Consider the following 20935-nt stretch of genomic DNA (forward strand, 5'->3'; position numbering starts at 1 on the left):
TATGATTTTAATTTTTGAGTGTTTTAAACAGTTGTTGAACTGATAAATTTATTGTTTTGTTGTAAACCTCTTTGAGGTTTCTGTTTTTACGGTCAGTTTTATGATTGTGAAATTTTATATGTTTATGAATATATATACTGTTCACACACAGTGCTTTTTTCTGAGATATGCAGGGGTATGCATACCCCTAAACATTTTGTGTATCTTTGTACTTTTGTTCATTTACTGTATTTATTTTTCCTGATTTGAACTATAAAATGGTGATTTTCATGAGTCAAAATGGTTTTAAGGGGCGGGGGGAAGCACTATACTGTATATATACCGGTATACACCGCTCTTCAGCCTGAAAGGCTCCCAGAGTGGCTAACATAAATTAGAATTAAATGGTCCCTGGGGGTGGAATCAAACTCAGGTGCTAGCTCTTCAACAGTTATTAAAATGACCAGCTTGCATAGTTCAGAGGCAGGAGGTGCCTGTTGGAATGAGCCTTGCTTCCCATCTCTCCCACCGCGGCAGGAGGCCTGATGGAGCTGGCCAGTCCTATGATGGGAAAGTCTGATGAACACCTGGGTTTAGTCAAGTGCTGCTGGTCTTAACAGCAAAAGCAGCTTGTAGCACCTTGAAGTCAGGCTCCAGTCTAAAAAGCTGATGGCTGTGCTATGTAATGAATTTGTTAACATGCAACAAGGCTCTTTGGAGCTTGATGGGGCTTCCTTCTGGGTAAGGGCATACAATGGCAGCCTTACCCCAAGATTCACACACATTTAGAAGTAAGGCTCATTTCTCCATCTGGGTAGCTGGTATTCAGCAATAGAATGGTTCTGAAAACAGAGGTTCCAAACAGGTGTAACTCTGAAGATACATTTAGTCTGCATTTGGTATGTTTTACTTTCCGGGGGGTGGGATTGGGGGGGGGGGACATTTGTATTCTAGCATTGTGTTGTTAGAGTATGTGGTGTAGTGGTTAGAGTGCTGGACTAGGACCTGAAGGAAAGTTTGGATATGAATGTATTAAAATTAAGTCCCAGAGTTCAGTGGGGATTACTCTGGAATGAACATCAAATGTGTCATGGAAAGAGATTGAATACCTTCCTATTGTACTACTAGGATGTATTTTATTTGATGCCTAGCTTATCCTTATCTGCTCTTGGAAGAAGTGTTTTATGTTTCTAGGCAAGAATGTAGCAATGGAATGAAGCCTTTTCGTTATGCAAAAGAGGCAGAAATTCAAAAGATGTAGGTTTCTCCAATATGGAGATCCAGTGGGCAAAGCTTGCCTTGCTGAATTCCTGCCTGTCACAAAGGTACAGGAGGAGCTTGTGGGCTGTGGCCAATGTTACCCCTACACAGAGTAGACCTATTGAAATTAATGAAACTAACTTAGCCCATTAACTTGAGTTTTTTAAAAAAGGGTAAAGGACCCATGGACAGTTAAGTCCAGTTAAAGGTGACTATGGGGTTGCGGCGCTCATCTCACTTTCAGGCTGAGGGAGCTGGCGTTTGTCCACAGACAGCTTTCCGGGTCATGTGGCCAGCATGAACTAAACTGTTTCTGGAGCAACGGAACACTGTAATGGAAACCAGAGCACACGGAAACACTGCTTACCTTCCCGCTGCAGCGGTACCTATTTATCTACTTGCACTGGTGTGCTTTCGAACTTCTAGGTTGGCAGGAGCTGGGACAGAGCAACAGGAGCTCACCACATCATGGGGATTCGAACCGCCGACCTTCCAATCGGCGAGCCCAAGAGGCTCAGTGGTTTAGACCACAGCGCCACCCACGTCCCTAGAAAACCTTTGCCATCACTCGGATTCAAACCGAGGTGGCACACCGTGATCGTATAGTGGTTGGTACTCTGCGTTGTAACCTCAGTAGATCTACTTTGAGTGGAACAAACATTGGGTGCAACTCTATATATTTTTGCATCAAGTAAAATGGCGGAGGGGCTTCTGCCTGTTTCCTGCCCAACATGCAATTTATTATTTCTATAGCCTTATCAGGAAATTACAATGCATACAAATAAACAGGAACCAAGGCTGATTTTTATTTTCTGGCACGGCGCTTGTGCTTTTTGACAACTGCAGAGCACTGAGAAAAGCAGCAGTTAAGGCTTGTCACATTACTGAATGTTTATACTGAAACAAGTTTTGCCTGCTGATTCTGCTGATTTATGCAGCTGTGCCAATAAAGGCACAGGGATCCTCCTATTAAATTCTACTCTGAAATACACAGGTTCAAACACAGCTCTGAAACTACTAGACTGCTTTAACACATTTCCCACGCATAAAATGGTAACTGTTCTAATTCCTGTCACGAGGGAATGTATGCATGAGCGAAAGAAGCGAAAAGACCATGCAGACGGATCCTCTGTTTACTTAGAAGTAAGTCCTACTGAATTCAGCTGGGGCTTACTTCCAAGAAATCACGTGCAGCATTGCAGTCTCATGAAGAGTGAGCATAGATGTCTGCAGTGCATGGGGCATCCCATTATAACAAAAAGAGGTGAAGGTTTAAAAAATCACACTGTTAACCCAGGGCAGATAAAGTTCATTATTATAACCATATTGCAGCAGGCATGACTGGTGAGAGTGTGGGTTATGCTAGCCCTGCAAAGTAACACTAGCAACAAATCAATATAGTTTATACCGTATATACCCGAGTATAAGCCGACCCGAATATAAACCGAGGCACCTAATTTTCCTACAAAACCTGGGAAAGCTTATTGACTCGAGTATAAGCCGGTTCACCTTTGCCGCTGTGGAGGAGGAGGAGGAACGACCAGCCCAAAAGCAGCCCTTTGGGCTGCTCCTTCCTCTTCCTCCTTTGCCAAGTTTGCATTTATGTGAGCAGTTCAGGAATGGAACAAGCTGCCTGGGGAGAGTAAAGAACCGCCGTTCTTGTACGCTTCTTAAGGAATGGTTGACTGGGGAGAGTGGGTGGCGGCATGAGCGGAGAGAAAGGGCTTCTTTCTCGCTGCCCCCACCGCCCACCTCACTCGAGTATAAGCCGAGGGCAGCTTTTTCGGCACAAAAAATGTGCCGAAAAACTAGGCTTATACTCAAGTATATACAGTATATTGGGGGGGGGGCTTTCTTTTTACTCCTGGGAAGGTAGTGCAAGAATATTAGCATGCTACATCAGTCACTGAGTGTACACTGAACATAACACTACTACTGTAAATAAGACTAGACCAGCATATTGGAGTAACTTGTGCCAGGTTCTTCTTTCATTAAATGTTGTGATTTTAATGCCCAGCTTTTAGCAGAAGAAAAGGACATTGGGTTGTATCTAACAAAGTTGATCCTATTTGTACAAGGATTTCCACTCATGCAATAGATCCCCCGCTTCTCCTCTGTTTGTCCCTTGCAGATCCGGTTCACAAATCTGTTCAGTTACATTGGTCACCCCCATCCTAGTTACTTGGTAGCCTAGTGATGTTGGTGAGAAGACAAAGAACAACAAGTTTCTGCCCTGTGGTGATGCAACATTGTTCTGCTTTTAGCAACAACTTGGAAGAGCCTTGCGTGCCCTTTCTGTTTAGGGTTTGTTTTTGTATGTTTGTGAGGTCTAATGAACACATTCTGCTTTGCCAAATCACAGAGCTCCTACTTGCTCAATGTGGTGATTGCTGTACATCTGTCCAGAGTGGCTAACTCAAACTAATAAAGGTAGCCATGTGGGTTTTTGGGTTTTTTTTTAAGACAACAACATTGTGTTATCATGGAATCAAGCTGTGGAGCATTTGCCATTTATTGAGGAAGGCACCTGCCTCCTTCCCTGCTCCTGTCTGCATTATATGTATATCCATTTCACTGGAATTAATTGGATTTTCTTCCAAGTAATAGGTTTATGACTGAGGTGCCAGGCTGATTTTGTGATAGCTGAGATGGCCCAAACAACTTCTGTTCCTATTTAAACGACTTAACACTTCAAAACAAATGGATGAAGGTGCTCCACATACAATTCATCACAGCACCAGAGGGTTGAAGAGGCCTGGAATAAAAGCAGTGTATTACACAGCGACACTCCAAGGTAGTATATATCTCCCAACAGTAGTAAAAAGAAATCTGTAGCTTCTGTTTGCCCTAATATTGCTGTTGAAATGATGCCTCCCAATTGGTTTCAAAAGCAGACAGACTCCTGAATGGGGCCAGCACACAAATAAAGTGCCTTGAAGAAACAGCTTCTCCTTTATCTGGTCCCAAACTTTATCCTTGTCTCACCTGGAATGCCTCTTGTAGCAGTGAAATGAAGGGGTGGGGGGACACACAAGGTCAGAACAGCTCTCTTGCACAACCCCATGAATCTCAATAATATGCCTTTCACAAGGGATGTTCCCATTGGATGTCCCAGGCGTACTCAGTCAGGCAGTTGTTGTTTTTAATGTCTTTTGTTGCTGCCCTGAAATAGCGGTTTGCTGTCTTCGTGTTCATTTTCCTGAGTGCAAGGTTGGTCATTTTATGAAACAGCCCAGTTATTTGCAGTTTTTATACAGCACCTAGCAAGGGTGGGAGAGGAATGGATGAAATATTTCAGGCAGCAGAGATACAAGATCTCCAGCTACGCTGAACTGAAGGTTGGGGATTTATTATCCAATACTGTGAAGTAAAGGGGTCCCTCCGGCAACAGCAACTGTATAAAAAGAACAAAGTTCAAAACAGCTCTTTAAATCAAATGCACTTACCGGCAGGTTTCAAACCCCAGCCCTGATACAAATAAGTAACATATACAATGAAAGCTGCTGGACACATTAAAACATCACTGAGCCTTTTTATTCTTGTTTAATAGGGAAAAGGAATCTTCCCCCTTGTACAGAAGGAACACAGACAACAAGGTGAAGGTTGAAACTCAGTGTTACCTTAAATGCTCCTGTGATTTGAATAGGTTTGAGACTTGGGAGGGCTCCAAGATAGCTTCCTTCATACTCTCCAGAACTCAGCACCAGGACAGTGCAGACGGTATGTAAACAGTTCACAAGGTTCCAAAAAATAAAAATTTTAAAAAAGAAAAATAACTTAACTGCTTCCGCACAGCTTCACAGTTTCACTGTCCCAACTGTCCCAAACACTGTGGGAAACAATGGTCAGTAATTGCTTCTTTCCTTTCAGGCAATTTTCTTATTTATTTCTCTCCCCCCACCCCCCTTTCCCATGCTGGTATATTCCCTTCGTCCATGGCTACACAAGAAATTAAGCCAAAAGAAATGTAATTAGCTACTGAGACAGACTGCTTTTTAAAACTGCAGGTATGAAACACATACATGAGGCATATTCTGCCAGCAGTTACATGTTCAGCAAACCTTTCATTGTTGTGAAGGCTTCAACAAATGAAAAATAAGGGTTCCCCTGGAATAAATTAAAAAGGGGGGGTCCAGAAGAATCTTAGTTTCCATTTTGTTTTACACCCTTCTTTGTTCAAGAGCTCTGGGAATTGCTGGCATCCTAACAGGGCTGTGAGTAACTTTAGGTATCATTTAGACCTGAAATTCTGCGAATTCAGCATGAGACGAGGAACTTCAAGTTATATAAACAAACTTGTTAAAACATCTCTTAGTGCCTCAGATATTCAGGATTATGAATCTAAAAAGTCAGCAGATTCAGCTGGATCTCCTCCTTCCTTTGCCACAAAGGAGAATTCATGGCTTTTCCGTGTGCACATCACTGCTTCCATTGCCATTGGTTGTGGTGGTTATGATGTATTGCGTCGTTTGCTGCTGATTCGCTGTTTGTGATTCCAAGGAGTCCGAATGTGTTGATGGCTGAGACAGACCCACTTCTATGCTACTAGAAAGTGCGAGGTTTGGCTTTACATCCAAGTCAGATTGACCTTCAGCTAATACATAATGCGTCTACAGAAAAAGAAACCAACATAGGTTATCCTGTTCTTAATATTTTTCTCTCATATCCTCAATAACTTATTTCTGCCTCAACTTCGGTTGTTGTATGTTATGAATACACAAAAAATATAGGTTAAGTCAATGAAAGTTGGAACTGTAAAATAACCTGGTGTTTGCTACACCCTGTGGCACACAGGTGATTTATTATTTAGGGCAGGTCTTTGAGCTGGGTTAGTTATTCCTTAAATGTTCCTTGATACAGTAATCCCTCATCTTACATGCATCCAACTTGCCTGATTTCAACCATAAGTAGCTGAAAGTGGGCTGGCTGAAACTGCACAAGTCCCAAGCAAGGTGGAGAGCCGAAAAGCTCGTTTCGCACCAGGTCCACTAGGGGCTACCTGGTGTGAAAATGGTTTTTAAGTGCTCCATCTTGCTTGCTGGGCAAGGCCCACTCAGCACACTGTCTGTGAAGGCTCTGGGATGCTCTCACAAGTTAATGTGAGAATCCCTAGCCTTCCAGGGCCAGTGTGCTGAGTGGCCCTTGCGCGCAGGCAAACGCGAGAACTAAAAAGCACACCTGGTGCCAAAAGAACTGTTACGTTCTTGACCTTGCTTGCTGGGCAAGGTCTGCTTAGTGCACCAGCTCTGGGAGTGCCGGGGATATTTTAACTATATGCCATTTTCACATACACATAAACCTTTGAACCAAGATGAGGGATTAGCATACAGAAAAGGGGCAAATTAATATTTCTAAAATAACAGATTTCATGAACATAACTGACTCATTCTGCTAAGCATATATGTGATCTGACTTTGCCAGAATAAGATGCATTTTTACTCTTAGGCACTCTCAGTCCCCACATCCATAATATGGGATTAATCCTGGAACATTTAGAAAAAGCCCTATACAATAGCTTCCAGTTATTAATTACCAAGAATTTTGAATGTTTCTTTGACCACCCATAATAATGCTGCTTAGGATGTATGCAACATATTTCAAATGTTCAAAGTGCTTTACTTATATTTCCTCAGTCATCTTACCTGGGCGACTGTTTTCACTTGCCCCGTGTTCACTGTAGTGACAGGAGTTCCTACGGCTGCCTCCGCAATCACATACTGGCCCTGTGGGAGGGTCATCATCTGAATATCAGAGGCTAGAGGGGAAAATTCAGAAGATAAGGAAATAGAGTTAAGGTGTAGTCCTAACCCCACTGAATTTAGCCCCAGGCCTGCTCCCATATAAGGAGGGCAGGACTCTCACTTAAACACCATGAATACCAAAAAACAAACAGACATTCAGAAGGTCAAAGTAAGCCTTGTGGGTTTACCTGAAGCTCGCTGAAGTCTACATTTCAGCCTGTGGCTTTTAAATATAAATATATTCAGAAGATCAAGTCTGAAAACACAGGGCCCTAGCATCTGTAGGCTACAAGTGCATTTAAAAAACCAAAAGGTGCCTTCTGAGATCTCTGTAAATGTTTTTGTGACTTGTCAGAGCTAAACCTGGGACCTCCTAGCGTAACCCCTCCAGCCCTAATTGTGATTTTTTACAATCTATGGATGGAATTGAAGTATCATTGGCCTTCTAATAAAGGAAGCGAGGAAAATGTGCCTCGCCACCCTCTCTTGTAGTAGTGTATTAACATAAGCATCTTGTGAGGCTTACAAAATTTTATCAGCTGTGTGATGCTATGAACATTGTTTTCAGTTTACACAACACCCTACTCAAAGCAATGCAATTAGAACAAGAAGTTGGCCTGCTTGTATAAGACGTCAGAAAATGTATGGCTTGTATCTCAACCTGGAAAATAAAAGGCTTGGATATGTAATAGAAGAAGCATTACAGCTGTTATTCTTCTTTAAGGGGCTTCTCAACCATTATTTATTAAATCACAGCTTGGAAACTGCAAATGAGGTACAGGTGCTTTTCTAACACCTCTGAGAGCAAGCAGTAGCAGAGCCTTTTTGAATACTTACGATAGCTGCGGAATGAGTTCCATGAACTGGGAAGATATGCTTGCTGGACCGAAGAACCTTGCTGTGATTGGAGAGTTTGGCTTTGTGACGAGCTGGTTGCCTGCATCTGGGAAGGGCTGAGCTCCTGCTGAGATGGTTGGGATGAAGGACTTAAGGGCTGACTTCCCACCTGGAATAATAGAAGTGTCAGTTGCAGCATAGATCTCCAGGATCTCGATACTTGTATTGGTTACACTATCTCCACTTTAAAGTTCCTGTCACTCACCTTCTCAATCAGTGAAAAACAACAACACAAGGCAAGATGAAAGTTATTAATGTAGCACTTTTCACCTACAGCAAGTTACAGCAATAACTTTCCCGTAAGCGGTGACTAAATCTACTTGCACAACTGAGCTAAGACAACCACCTGTTGTTTCAGTGCTTTTACCTTGGAATTAATATACCGGTACACAATTTAGGCCAATACATGCATACCTCATATTGTGCTTTGCTTTATCGCACTTCACAGGTGCTGTCCCTTACAAGGACGCAGGTGTAGCTGTAGGCAGCCTGGCCCCCTGCTGCTACCACCGCCCCTCTCTTCTGGCCATGAGAATAGAGCTCACTAGGGCTGGAGATGCATTTTTCCACTCCCACCCCTGCAGCCAGGGGGTGCTGGCTTAATAGACTATAGTACAGTGTGACTTTTACATGCGCTGGGAAGCAAAAAAATTTTTTTTAAGTGTGGCTCACTTTATTGCAATATTTGCTTTATTGCGGTGGTCTGGAACTGAACCTGCAATATCTCCGAGGTATGTCTGTGCACAGTTCTAATTTATAAACACTGGTTTGGGGTGTAAAGCAAAATAAACAAACAAACCCTCAGCCAAAGCAGCATTTAAAGGCTTTTCATTGTTTTTCTCACAACAAGGGTGATAAAAAGCAACCACAGCCTGCCCTACTTATCAATAATTGCAACAGATTTAGCAAAAAGGGAGAGTGTCTGGATGTACACACTGGACACATTAACACAGCATGGCTTCAGCCTGGAGGATAGGACCAGCGCTGCTTCGCTTCAGTGAATGGGAGCCCTTCTGAGCATTATTACATCCTCAAACCTCTATAACAGCTGCCTTTTTCTTTTTCATTTTCATCAGACAGACCAAGGAAGGCAGAAGCTAAAAGTCACTGTAAGAAATAAAATAATGTATATATGGCTGACCTGTGAAGATGCTGGGGCTGTTGGGCTTGATTCTGTGACCTGGATATGCTGCACTTGGATGGCATGCTGGGCGTATGTCTGAGTGTCCTGCAACTGTCCGACGTCCACTGTGGAATGTTGAGACTGGTGGGGTGAGGTAGCCTGGGAGGAAAGACATAAAAGCACAAGTCCGTCCTGTAAATGTTTGATGTCCTATTCTAATTTGTTGGAAGCCGCCCAGAGCGGCTGGGTAACCCAGTTGGATGAGTGGCATAATAATAATAATAATAATAATAATAATATGGGTCTGTAGCTGCATTTAGTTCAGAATTGCTACTCCTCTTATGGCATTTAGACCAGGGTCTGGATTCACATAATATTGGGGCCGGGGCACAATTATAGCTTCCCTGTAGCTTTATCCCACACTGGTCTGGTAATGTAAGAACAAAGAAACTATTTGAAAAATGCAAGGGTGAACAATACATTGAGGATTAGGGTTCCTTCTGCATAAGCCTATTGGCCCACCATGGCAGGTAGCTGAAAAGAATGAAATAAAACCCTTCCAGATGGTAATATTTAGTCTGTTGGGAAGGAACCACCCTTTGCATGCAGAAGGGCTGGGGTGCAATCCCTGGCATCTCTGGTTAGAAGGGTGTAATACTGCATAGCAGGACTGGGAAACTTCTGCCTGAGACCTTGGAGGGACGTTACCAATCGGAGCGGACAGTGCTGGGATAGATGTCTTGCTTCAGTATAACCCAGGCTGACAAGCCACTATCTCACAAACTGCCCCCCAAATTGTAGTGCCTGGGGCTGAAAGTCCAAATGATGGCAAAAATAAACTAAATAGCAATTTGCTGACCTTGAGAGTACTTCCTAAACCAGCCACCTAAGCAGGCCACATTGCCCTGCCTAATGCTAGGGCTGCCCTTACTGTCCTCTTGTGATTCTCATGTGCTTTCTCATTCATCTGTTATGGGAACAGTGTGCAATCTTGTCACGCAGCAGCAACCACACAGCTACCGTAATGTAATTAATGTCAGAGGCCTAATGCCTTGGGCATAGTGCCTCTAGAAACTAGCATGATATGAATATATCAAGTAATAATGAGCCATCATTGGTCTAGCAGGGCAGGACTGCTGATTAATAAACAATTTAAAAAAATAAAATCAAACTCTCCACTTAAAGCTAAACAAGAAATTTACCACCAACAGGAGGTAATTATCTTGATTTGTTCATGTATCTGAAAATGCTGTTAACATTTTGATTAGGTGTAGAATCTTACACCAGGGAAACAGAAAACATTTTTAGAATATTACTTGCTAAACAAAGCCTAATTAATTTTAGCAATTTAATGAGAAATAACCACAAAGGAAATGCAAGACTGCAATAATATGGACTCAAATCAATGTTCAGATTGATTCAACGACAGCACTGTTTAGCCAGTTATCAGCGGCAACTAAAATTATAGGGCTGAAAAGATTGTCTGCTCTGCATTTTCAAATCTATACATCTCATGTCTTTTGCAGCCTACCTGAAAGGCTCACAACTAATTATAATATATTTCATAGTTCACACTCCCATTAACCCTGCAAGGTGATTTCTCCCCTGCATCCTAATCACAGAGAATTTTGTTTTTACATTGGGACCACTTGTCAATTCCATCCCTCCAAAGCAGAGGCCAAACTTTACCTCCTAACCTGCACTATGCCCAATGCTCACTGCCACCATTAATCTGATCTGTCTCCCACCCTTTTGCCAAGAAGCTTGTGCATGGCATTTTCCTTGCATTAAAAAAAAACTTCACTGGAAGCCTGTTAGGCTGAGAGAGAGCGATAGGTTCAAGTACACTCGGAGAGCTTCATGACTGAGCAAATATTTGAATCCAGATCTCCCTGGCCAAGTCCAATACTGCACCCATTACACCCAAACTGGTGGGCAATTCATGAATCTTCCCCAACTGTCTGGTGGACCTTTCTTCCCTAGTTCATCTTCAGGTGATGGTCAGTTTTCTCAAGAGTGCCTCTGAGACAAAGGCACAGTAGAGGCATCTGTGACAACAAGAAAGACAAAAGCAAACCAGACGGAACACTCACCGGAGCCACTTGCACAACCTGCAGTTGTATGTGTTGAGGCTGCTGCAAGCCGGCTGTGGATTGTGACACGGGGATGTACTGGATTCGCGGGAAATCACCCTGCGGAGTTCTGTAGTCGGTGGTCAGTGTCTGCGACAGTTCTGTCATGGCTTGGGTCAGTAAATCTGTTGTCTGAAGAAGGGGAAGATAGGCAGAGGGATAGACAGGTGAATGCTTGGTAACCTGGTCATTATTTCATTGCATAGGACATAACTAACGGAAACCTATCACTGAATAGTTAAAAGAAAACCCTACTCATAGCTTCCCTCTACCCCCAAAAGGTGAGGCCTAGGCTATGCAGATGACAGTGTACCACAATCAGAAGAGGTATGCTAGAAAAATGGGCCTACTCAGCAAACATCTCCAGGTGTCTTCTGCAAAAGACCCTAAGCCACATTCTGTAGGGCATGGGTGAGGAACCTCGGGTCAAATCCTTTGTCTAAATCAGTGGTTCCCAACCTTTTTTGGCCATACCCCACCTAAGCATCTCTAAAATCCTGATGCTTCCACACACACACCCCTGGTGACATATAATTCTTATTATTCAAAAGTGAACTCCTATTCATGTGGAGGAAGCCAAAAAGGCTATTAACTGTTAATAACTCATTCTCGAATTGCCCCCCTTAAAAAATCAAATTGCCCCCCTGTGGGGGGGGTGCCCCACATTAGGAACCACAGGTCTAAATCCTTTAAAGTCTCTGCACACCACCCCCTTACAGTCCCAGCTTCTTGCACTCTTAAGTGTTTTTGTCTGATCGGATTGTGTCCTTGAACTGTACAAAGGTTAATTCTACATCTGTTTCTCTGCCTGCTTTCGCACCTGGTCCTGCTCTCCAATAGCATGTGGCACTCAGAAGGCTGCCCAGAAGGGAATGCGAGTAAAGGGACTGCAGGGCAATGGTTTCTAAATTTCCTGCTCTCAAGGAACCACTTTTCACATTCATCAGTCTGCTAAGAAACATCTGACGTGAGAGAGCCTAATTCATACTTTGTGGGAGACTGGATTACTGTATCACGTTCCACTTCAGGCGGCCTTTAGAGTTCTCAGAAAACCCAACATGGGACTTGTGCACTCCCCTGCTCCCCCTTCTTCATGCATGAGAGGAGGCTGGAAGCTTCAACTTTCATTTTTGAAGTAACTATAGTTTCCCACTCTGTCAGACTCAGGGAACTGTGGTTTGTTCTGACTGTGCTTAATTAAAGCAAACCAGGATGTCACACTGTGACATGATACCTTGGTTTGTTTTAACTAGTCACAAGGAACCATGGTTTGTCATTTGGTCGGAACTGGGACATAATCTTCTGGAATTTCCCAATGGTTCCATGATAGCTCTACTTCTTTACATAATTTTGTTGTGTACCTTCAAATACTTACCACAACGGTCTCCCCAGCAGTGCTGTCAGAAGTTAATACTGCAGGGGTAGCACTGATTACAGCTGTTGTCAACGGCACATGTATCGTGTTAGTTGGAATCTGAGCAAACTCAGGGTGTTTCTTGCGAATGTGTTGCACCATCTTGGTCTGTGGAGAGGTGGAAAGTAGATAGGGACAAGATAGTATGATGATGATGATGATGTATTAAATTCCTATATCACCTTCAAATCAGTACTGACCACCGAGTGGTCATTTTGCACAAGTGGCTTGGCAGGTAGCACAAAACCACAGCCTTTCATTGTTTTTTATTTATGGGATTTATGGGATTTCTAAACCCACTCTTCGCCAGATGGTATCTGGATGGGATACAACTGAAAATGATTAGCTATTCAGCACTGTGAATAAAAAGCTATGGCACTTAGGTACAAGGCCAGTCTCTATAATCTAGCCATTAAACCATTCCTGAAAAGGAACAATACGACTCCAGCGCAACCTACTAATTGCAGGTGCATCACTGCACAGAACAGCTATGTGTGTGGCAACTGGTGATATCTATTCTTCCTTAGTGCCTGGATGCGTGACTTGCTCTGGAAGGATGCAAATGGGATGCCCTTAAGAGGTGCCCATCTCAGGAGGGCACTTGTATAGCAAGCTAATGCCTAAACAGGATCCTCAGAAGTAAAAGCAGCTCAGTTAGTGAGGTGAGCATCACAATCGCGACACAAAACCAAGGAAGTATCTGATTTGAGAGTCATGACTATCAGTCCCCTAGTCTAGTCCACCATTTAATGAATGAGGTACATTTAGACATCTCTGATGCTTGATAACATGTGATACGAGAATAGACATACTGCATCTATACATTAAAACCTGTTATTGCTGAAAGTATCCACGAGCAGGATGCACATTTGGATGGAGTGTTAAGTCTCACAGTACCTTACTGCTGTACTGCTTGGAACAGTGCGGACAGCAAACTGGCGGCGTTGCTATTGTGCCCGTCAGCTGGGTGTGTGTACTTAGCATGGGATCTGGCTCTCCTGGGCCTGCTGGACGTAGCTTTCGGATGCTCGGAGGGAGCTCAGCACCTGGGTGGTTTTTCAGGATGTGGGCTTTGCGTTTGCTGGCGCTCTTGTAAACCTGTGAGATGAAGACTTGGACCGTGAATAAATAACGCTCTGCTGAAAGCAGGCATCTATCTCCCACCACACAATATGTAATCCTCTATAATAAACATTCTCAGCAGCTGAGTGCCGTGTCAGATGCATGGTTTTCTTATATGCACACAACTCACATATGCAGGTTTGGTTGTTAACTGTGTTACAGAGCTATAAAGCCCAGGGATGGGAAACCTGTGGAGGCTCTCCAGATGTTGCTAGACTACAACTCCCACCACTCCTGACCATTGGCCATGCTGGCTGGGACTGATGGGAGCTGAAGCCCAGCAACATCCAAGGGCCACAGGTGTCCCATCACTGAGCCTTTCATCTGGCGTTCTGCATCACTATGTAAGATCGCACATTTCTATTCCATATTAATGAATATAGAACAACTACCACATCAGCATGAAAAATTCAGTTAGCAAGCACTTGTAATCTAGTGTTCAAGCCCTGCTCAGGGAAGTTTTTAATATTTGATATGTATTGTGTTTTGATTTGTTAGACGCCACCCAGAGTGGCTGGGGGAACCCAGTCAGATGGGCAGCATATAAATTATTATTATTGTCGTCGTCATCATCAATCTACCCTTTTACTATTCTTTCACCATCCAGATTCTAAATACAACAGTTAAATGACATATCTGATAAATCTCTAGTATGCACCGATGCAGACTTTCGTTCTAGGATCCTACACAATATTTACTGATACAAACTTTATGGAGTACCTTACAGAACAGAGCTTAGGTCCGTGACTGGTATTCTGAGCTTATTTGAATCCAATTCAGTTTTAAGAAATATTATGCTAGGTAAATACTTTCTCCTTAGTTCTCTCAATTTTCCTGATTGTGCTCCCCTGGCTGACACTAGGTCATTCTTTCTGATTGACATGGATCGACTTTGACAAACATAGGCATTCAGTGTGAAACTACAGCTCATTCAAATCCTACAAATTCCAAGTGGGAAAATGACTTGTTGCTTGTTAAAAGCAAGACCCTTCTACACCACCCAACAACACAATACAACAAACATCCCAATTTGTAAAGCACCTTGGAACCTCTTCTATGGAAATGTGCTATTTAGATTCCTGGAAGTAGACTGTGAGCTCAAACCCAAACTTCTCTTCTTCAAGTGCTTTCCATTTAATTTATTAGAGTGGCAGAAATATATTTTTAGTCCTCTCCTCAACAGGAAAAGAAATGAATCAGAAAAGGGGGAAATTGCAAGATCTGTTACAGATTTATACATGGAGTATGATTCCATGCACGCACCGAGGGATAGGTAGGTTCATTTCATACCTTATCACAGTACTGACAGAAATAATCTCTGTTGGGCTTGATGATGGGCAATGTTAGCTCTGGCACCTCCTCTATTTTCATGTCTGGATGTCTCTTTGATAAATGGTTCACCTAAGATGAAAAAGCAGCGGAATAAAAAATATGTTACAGCAAACAGCTGGCTCATGTGGCCATGAGGAACAGAAACGCCTGTGCTTCAAGCCACTGAGATGTTGAGAACAAGTGTGGCCAGAGTGTCAGACTGGACCAAGGAGTCCCAGGTTCAAAAACCCACTGGGTCATGAAGTTCACTGTGTCACTTGGGCCAAGCACCTCACAGCTTAATCTACTGTATAAAGATAAAATGTGTGTGTGTAGAACAATGCACACCACTGTTAAGCTTTCTGGAGGGAAGGCAGAGTAACAATGACATGAATAAATACATTTCGCTCAGTGCTACAGACCTATTCAGAAGTGCTAGATCGGTGTTTCCCAAACTTGGGTCTCCAGCTGTTTTCGGACAATTTCCATCATTCCTGACCACTGGTCTTGCTAGCTAGGGATGATGGGAGTTGTAGTCCAAAAACAGCTGAAGACCCAAGTTTGGGAAATGCTGTGCCAGATCTATCTGTTGTTTAAGATGGTTAACATTCATTTGCAGATACCATCAGCAATGAAACCAAGCTATCAACCAGCCATTTAATAGACCTATTTCTATATTAGCAGGTTATGGAAAGGCAAACAAAATGGCACTAGAATATATGTGCTGCGGTGAATGATCCTATTTTATTTTTTGCACAGTCTTAAATTGTAAAACTGGAAGTCCCTGGTTTCAATCTCACCTCCCTCGTGAGAAAGCCTGAAGCCAAGCAACCCTCTCTCGCCAGTCTCCCTACTGACCTGATTTCCAAGGCTCTTGTAAGGATCATTGTGATTATGCATGTGAATCACTGTTAACTCCTTGGAATGAACTGTATAAAAGCTAAGTGTTATTATCACTATTCTAGTATGCGGGCTGGAAAATGCTGAAAGCCTAGTCTGATTTACTAAAGTGCCTAAGGAAGATGTCATGTGCCGCAGGGCCAACTCACATCACCAAACAGGAGTGTTGTGAATAGAACTTGAGTGAATTGGTATGCTTAGCACATGCCCAAGCAGCTGTGTGATTTTTTCCCCAACATGTGCTCAGCTTGTAACTCATCCTGCACTGTGCCACTGCAAAGCGTCTGAAAGCAAGTGGGTGCTGGCACAGTAAGTCGTACAAGCTGAGCTGTCAGGTGGGCGCCTGCTGATGCAGCCATAGATCTGCTTCAGGCACCTACCAAACCCACACAAGCCAGATTCACACTGCTCCAGCTTGTCCACACAGGTGTAATGTAATGTCTACATGCTGCTCAGCCATATCAAATCCACCGAGTTAGGGAAACACAAGTTCCCTGGCAGCATTTCCAAATAATTCCAAACTGGCTAATAAGCTAAGCACATGCTGGCAAAATTTACAGGGCCATAGAACAGTATCGGCCTGTCCAGAGAGGGCAAACACTTTTCCTGGACTTGTGGCAGCTGTTTTATTTTTCTCTGCAAACTGTGGGGGCTCATATCGCTCACTTGCTGCTGCTGCTGCTACTACTAATAGTAGTTTTACAGACCACTGCATGCTGGATTTGCTGCCTGGTATTCGTGCAAAGAGGCCCCAGATTTGACAACCACTCTGACGAATGGAGAGAGTGTAGCACCTGAATCTGGGAGACCAGATCCTACTCAGCTGAATGGATAAGTCTTTGAGCAGCCACCCACCATTTCACAGGATAACATAGCATAGAATCACACATACTAAACAGAGAGTACTTCCAGACTGTCGCTATTTTCAGCAAATGTAGGTTGCGCGATGAAAGGTGATCTAGAGCTATAGCACAACAAAGCAATTTCCCCAAAAGATAAGACTTTTTGTGATAAGGGAAGTGGCAGGAAAATGCATTGGAGAGCATGGAATAAAAGCACTTGCTTGGGCACATCATCTATGCTCCACGCAAACAAATCAGAATGAATGCTTGCCAAATAGCTGGCATTGCCTAAGGTCCTTGAAAACAAATCAAGATGGTTACTCAATAAAAAGGTTATTTGGAAGTGCCCCGAGTTCCTTGGAGGATAAATGATAAATGATATGGACAAGACTGAAGAACTGAAAGAACAAAAGAACTTTCTCTGATGGTGAGGAGTGGTCTCTGCAGCAGTGTGTTCCCTGCTCTAAATTTGCATGTCTATCTTAATAAATAACATAAGCTCACAGAGAAGGTTTCTTGCCTAGTGAAACCAATTCCCAATATGCAGAGATTGACTGGCTCAGACAGGCTTCCTCAAACTTGGCCCTCCAGATGTTTCGAGACTACAATTCCCATCATCCCTGACCTCTGGTCCTGCTAGCTAGGGATCATGGGAGTTGTAGGCCAAAAACATCTGGAGGGCCAAGTTTGAGGAAGCCTGGGCTAAGATCTCAAGGGAAGCTGGGGCATAATATTATAGAATTGTAGTGTTGGAAGGGACCCTAACGATCATCTAGTCCAGGCTTCCTCAAACTCACCCCTCCAGATGTTTTTAGCCTACAACTCCCGTGATCCCTAGCTAGCAGGACCAGTGGTCAGGGATGATGGGAATTGTAGTCTCAAAACATCTGGAGGGCCGAGTTTGAGGAAGCCTGATCTAGTCCATCCCCCTACAATGCAGGAACATGTAGCTGTCCCATACAGGGTTCAAACCTGCAACCGTGCTCTTACCCAGTGGTTTTCAACCAGTGTGCCGTGGCACCCTGGGGTGCCTTGAATGCTGGTCAGGGGTGCTGTTGGCAACCCTGGCCTCTGTCTCTCTTTCCTTCTCTCCCTCCTCTGATGCCGTTGCGCAGCTGTTTGTTACAGCAGCCCTGGCTACAAACGCTGCAGGCAAATGGTGCCTCTGGGGCTGGCCAGGGGGTGCTGGTTGCCAGGAGCTGAGGCAGCCTCGGAGTAAGCAAGCAAGTGGGCAAGGAAGCCCAGCCAGCCAGTCCACCAGCCCCTGGTGTTGGGAATGGACATACAAGTCCCAGGCCCCTATGGGGCAGTGTGAGGAGGCACCTCTCTTAGACGCAGGGGTTGCAGCTCAAGAGACCAGGGGTGGAAGCAGCGGCTGCCAAGAGGACTCCCAAGGAGAGGGGAGAGGAGAGGAGGCTAAGGGAACACTTTCCAAGGTGTGAGAGGGGTGCTGCAGAAAGAATGTAGTTGGCCAAGGTTGAAAACCTCTGCTCTAACCAAGTGAGCTATCCATGCAGCCCTTCCAGCATCCTCACACTAACCAGCATGCCTCGCCTCCGGAACCCCATCATGCACAGGCGGCACTTGAACATGAAGCTCTCGTAGTCTGTGGAGGCTATCCGGGGCTTGAATGTTTTGGAGCGGCTAATTCGGTCAGCTTTCTTTGCTTCTCTTTCTGGATTGTGCATTCTCTGCATGTGCTCCCGAAGTTTGTCCTTTCTCTGAGAGGTGAGGAATGGAAAAGGAAAATCACAATGATCAGATGGGGAAAATACTTACGCTTCGAGTTACCTACACGTTACTGTAAGACGACAGAATGCTGGGCAAATCACAGGGTCAAAAAATAAGGTCAGCAAAGCAGAGAAAGCACTTTGGCACTTGAGGGAAGGTTTAATAATGCAGAAAATGGAAAACGTTTCCAGGAGTCACTGAAGTTCCTTGTTAACAGCACTGCTCACAACGAAAGAGAAAGAATTCTTCACCACTGTGATCCTACCAGCATTTAGGTCCATTACAATAGGTCGAACTGACGCATCATGTACATTAAATTAATATTTTTCTTCCATGTTACTTGTGTGGCTGAGCACTAGTAAGTGCAAACTGAGATTCTTACTGTTATTACACAGCTCTATCAAGGTATCCCCTTCATGGATCACTGCTTTGTCGTGGTGAAGGGGCTTGAATAACTCCTGGTATCTGAAGAAGTGTGCATGCACACGAAAGCTCATACCAGGAACAAACTCAGTTGGTCTCTAAGGTGCTACTAGAAAGAATTTTCGATTTTGTTTTGACTATGGCAGACCAACACGGCTACCCACCTGTAACTGGATCCAAAGAAGCTATGAGGTATGCCATGCAGGGCCACCCAAGATGGACAGGTCATAGCCAAGAGTTTAGACTAAATGTGATCCACCTGGAGAAGGAACTGGCAATCCACTCGAGTATTTTGCCAAGAAAACTCCATGGACTTAAAAAAAGGAGAAGCTTTGAGAAGAAAGTGAGTTTCCAAGGCATGCTCTGGCTCATGGGGTCACAGAGAGTTGAACTCAACTAAGACAACTAAACAAATCAAGGTATAGGGTGCATTGCAGAGTGCCACAAGCTGAAAAGACACATTCCAGGCCCAAGGAATTTACAATTTAATATCGATAACAAATGGACACACTCCAGATTTCAGTTCCCTGCCAGCAGGCCTAATTTCACACCAGAAAATCTCATCCTGGGTTGTAAATAGCCACTTATCTGGTCACTTGTGGCATTTAAGAAAAACCTCCAGGTTACCGTGCAGAAAAGATTCACAAAACTTGGTTCTTTTTCTTCCCTAGCATAGGCACGCGATGGCACGAGAGCATGTAAAAATTTGTGTGGTATAGTGATTGCTACAGATTTGTTTGGAAGGCTGGTCTGATCTCATAAGCAGAAAGTGTAATGGAAATATTACGTGGACTTGTGTACTATGCTGGAATAAAAAGGAAGGCATTTGTGACTCATTAGTTTGCAATATATTTCTAACGTGACTTTTCATGAGGAGCCACTTGCTCACAAGTTGCTGAGGTAAAGCACTACCCACATGCTTGCATATGTGCACATTGCAAAAAAAAAAATGTTCACAGTGTGGGTTGGTGTGTGCCAAATTCAGCATGACTCTGTGTGCTGGCAGATTATGTCTGTTTGTGAAAAATCAGTTCTGGCGAGGAGAGAGAGAAAGCTGTCACTCTGTCCCTGCCTGTAACATCACATGCCAAACCTGTTGACCAAATTACCTTGAACTGCTTGCCACACGTAGAGCACAGAAAGTCTTTGCGGTCCGAGTGCCGCAGCATGTGGAGTCGCAACTTGTCAGGGCGGCAGAAAGCCTTGTCGCATTCGGTGCACTGGTAAATCTTTTCTGAATGGAAGCTGCGTACATGTTTCTTCACCTGCGAGAGATTATCAGTGGGGAAAACCAAAACGTTATCCCTCAAACATACAGCAAATGGACCAACAGGCAATTCTACTTAGTGGCACTAGTGGGAGACTCTACTGCTGTTATTGCTCAAGTTTCTTCCTTTGCTAAGTATCCATCTGCACATAGTACTGTAAAAGAAACCTTGAACCATTCAAGAAAACACAACGCCGACTGATTTCTTTGCAATCCAGTTCTAAACAATTCTAAGCATCCAAGAGACAAAGAAGGACAACTGTGAAGAGCTCTTTGGCCTTTTCCAGCAAAACACTGCATCTTTAAGTGGCCGGGTAGGGGTTGCTCAAGGCACCCACAGGGAAGGGAAGGGAGCAATGTGAATGAATATTCACCTGTTTATTTGGGAAACAATGTGACCTTGCTCAGAATAGTTTTTGACAACATCCAAAGTGTTGTGTCTACTACTGTAAGCAGAACAGCATCCAATAAAAGGAAAGCATTTTTCCAAACCAGCATCTTGGAATTATCATAATTAACAGAACAGGAATAGCCAAATATGGTCCCCAGATGAACTTTATCTAGCTGCTAGTAGCCCCACATTTTAATCAAGATGTGTGTGTAAAAAAAAGTGCTCAAACTTTCATTTATTATGAAAACAAATGAGACACTGTGTACTTCATGTAACTACTAGGCTGCAACATGGTCTTTGCACATTGTTGGAAAGGCACAGAGCAAATCAAATCCCCAAGGGGCTCTTTTCACAAGCATATTTGCTCCTCAATCCCATCCCCACTGATGACCTCATACCATC

General features: G+C 43.7%; 1 protein-coding gene across 4 annotated transcripts in view; it reads right to left on the reverse strand.

Moving 5' to 3' along the window:
- Nucleotides 1–4751: 4751 nt before the first annotated feature.
- PRDM10 (PR/SET domain 10) overlaps nt 4752–20935 on the reverse strand; it is a 75593-nt gene continuing 59409 nt past the window's right edge. For all 4 annotated transcript variants that reach the window (XM_033171398.1, XM_033171397.1, XM_033171399.1 and 1 more), the window contains 10 exons: nt 19985–20140; nt 18263–18442; nt 14959–15069; nt 13444–13644; nt 12508–12654; nt 11094–11264; nt 9019–9159; nt 7818–7986; nt 6882–6994; nt 4752–5849 (listed from right to left, as the gene is read on the reverse strand). In XM_033171398.1, coding sequence (XP_033027289.1) covers nt 5637–5849; nt 6882–6994; nt 7818–7986; nt 9019–9159; nt 11094–11264; nt 12508–12654; nt 13444–13644; nt 14959–15069; nt 18263–18442; nt 19985–20140 — 1602 coding nt within the window. In that variant the 3' untranslated portion in view covers nt 4752–5636. The remainder of the gene's footprint in view (nt 5850–6881; nt 6995–7817; nt 7987–9018; nt 9160–11093; nt 11265–12507; nt 12655–13443; nt 13645–14958; nt 15070–18262; nt 18443–19984; nt 20141–20935) is intronic.

Source organism: Lacerta agilis, chromosome 15, assembly GCF_009819535.1.
Source record: "Lacerta agilis isolate rLacAgi1 chromosome 15, rLacAgi1.pri, whole genome shotgun sequence".
Taxonomy (NCBI): Eukaryota; Metazoa; Chordata; class Lepidosauria; order Squamata; family Lacertidae; genus Lacerta; species Lacerta agilis.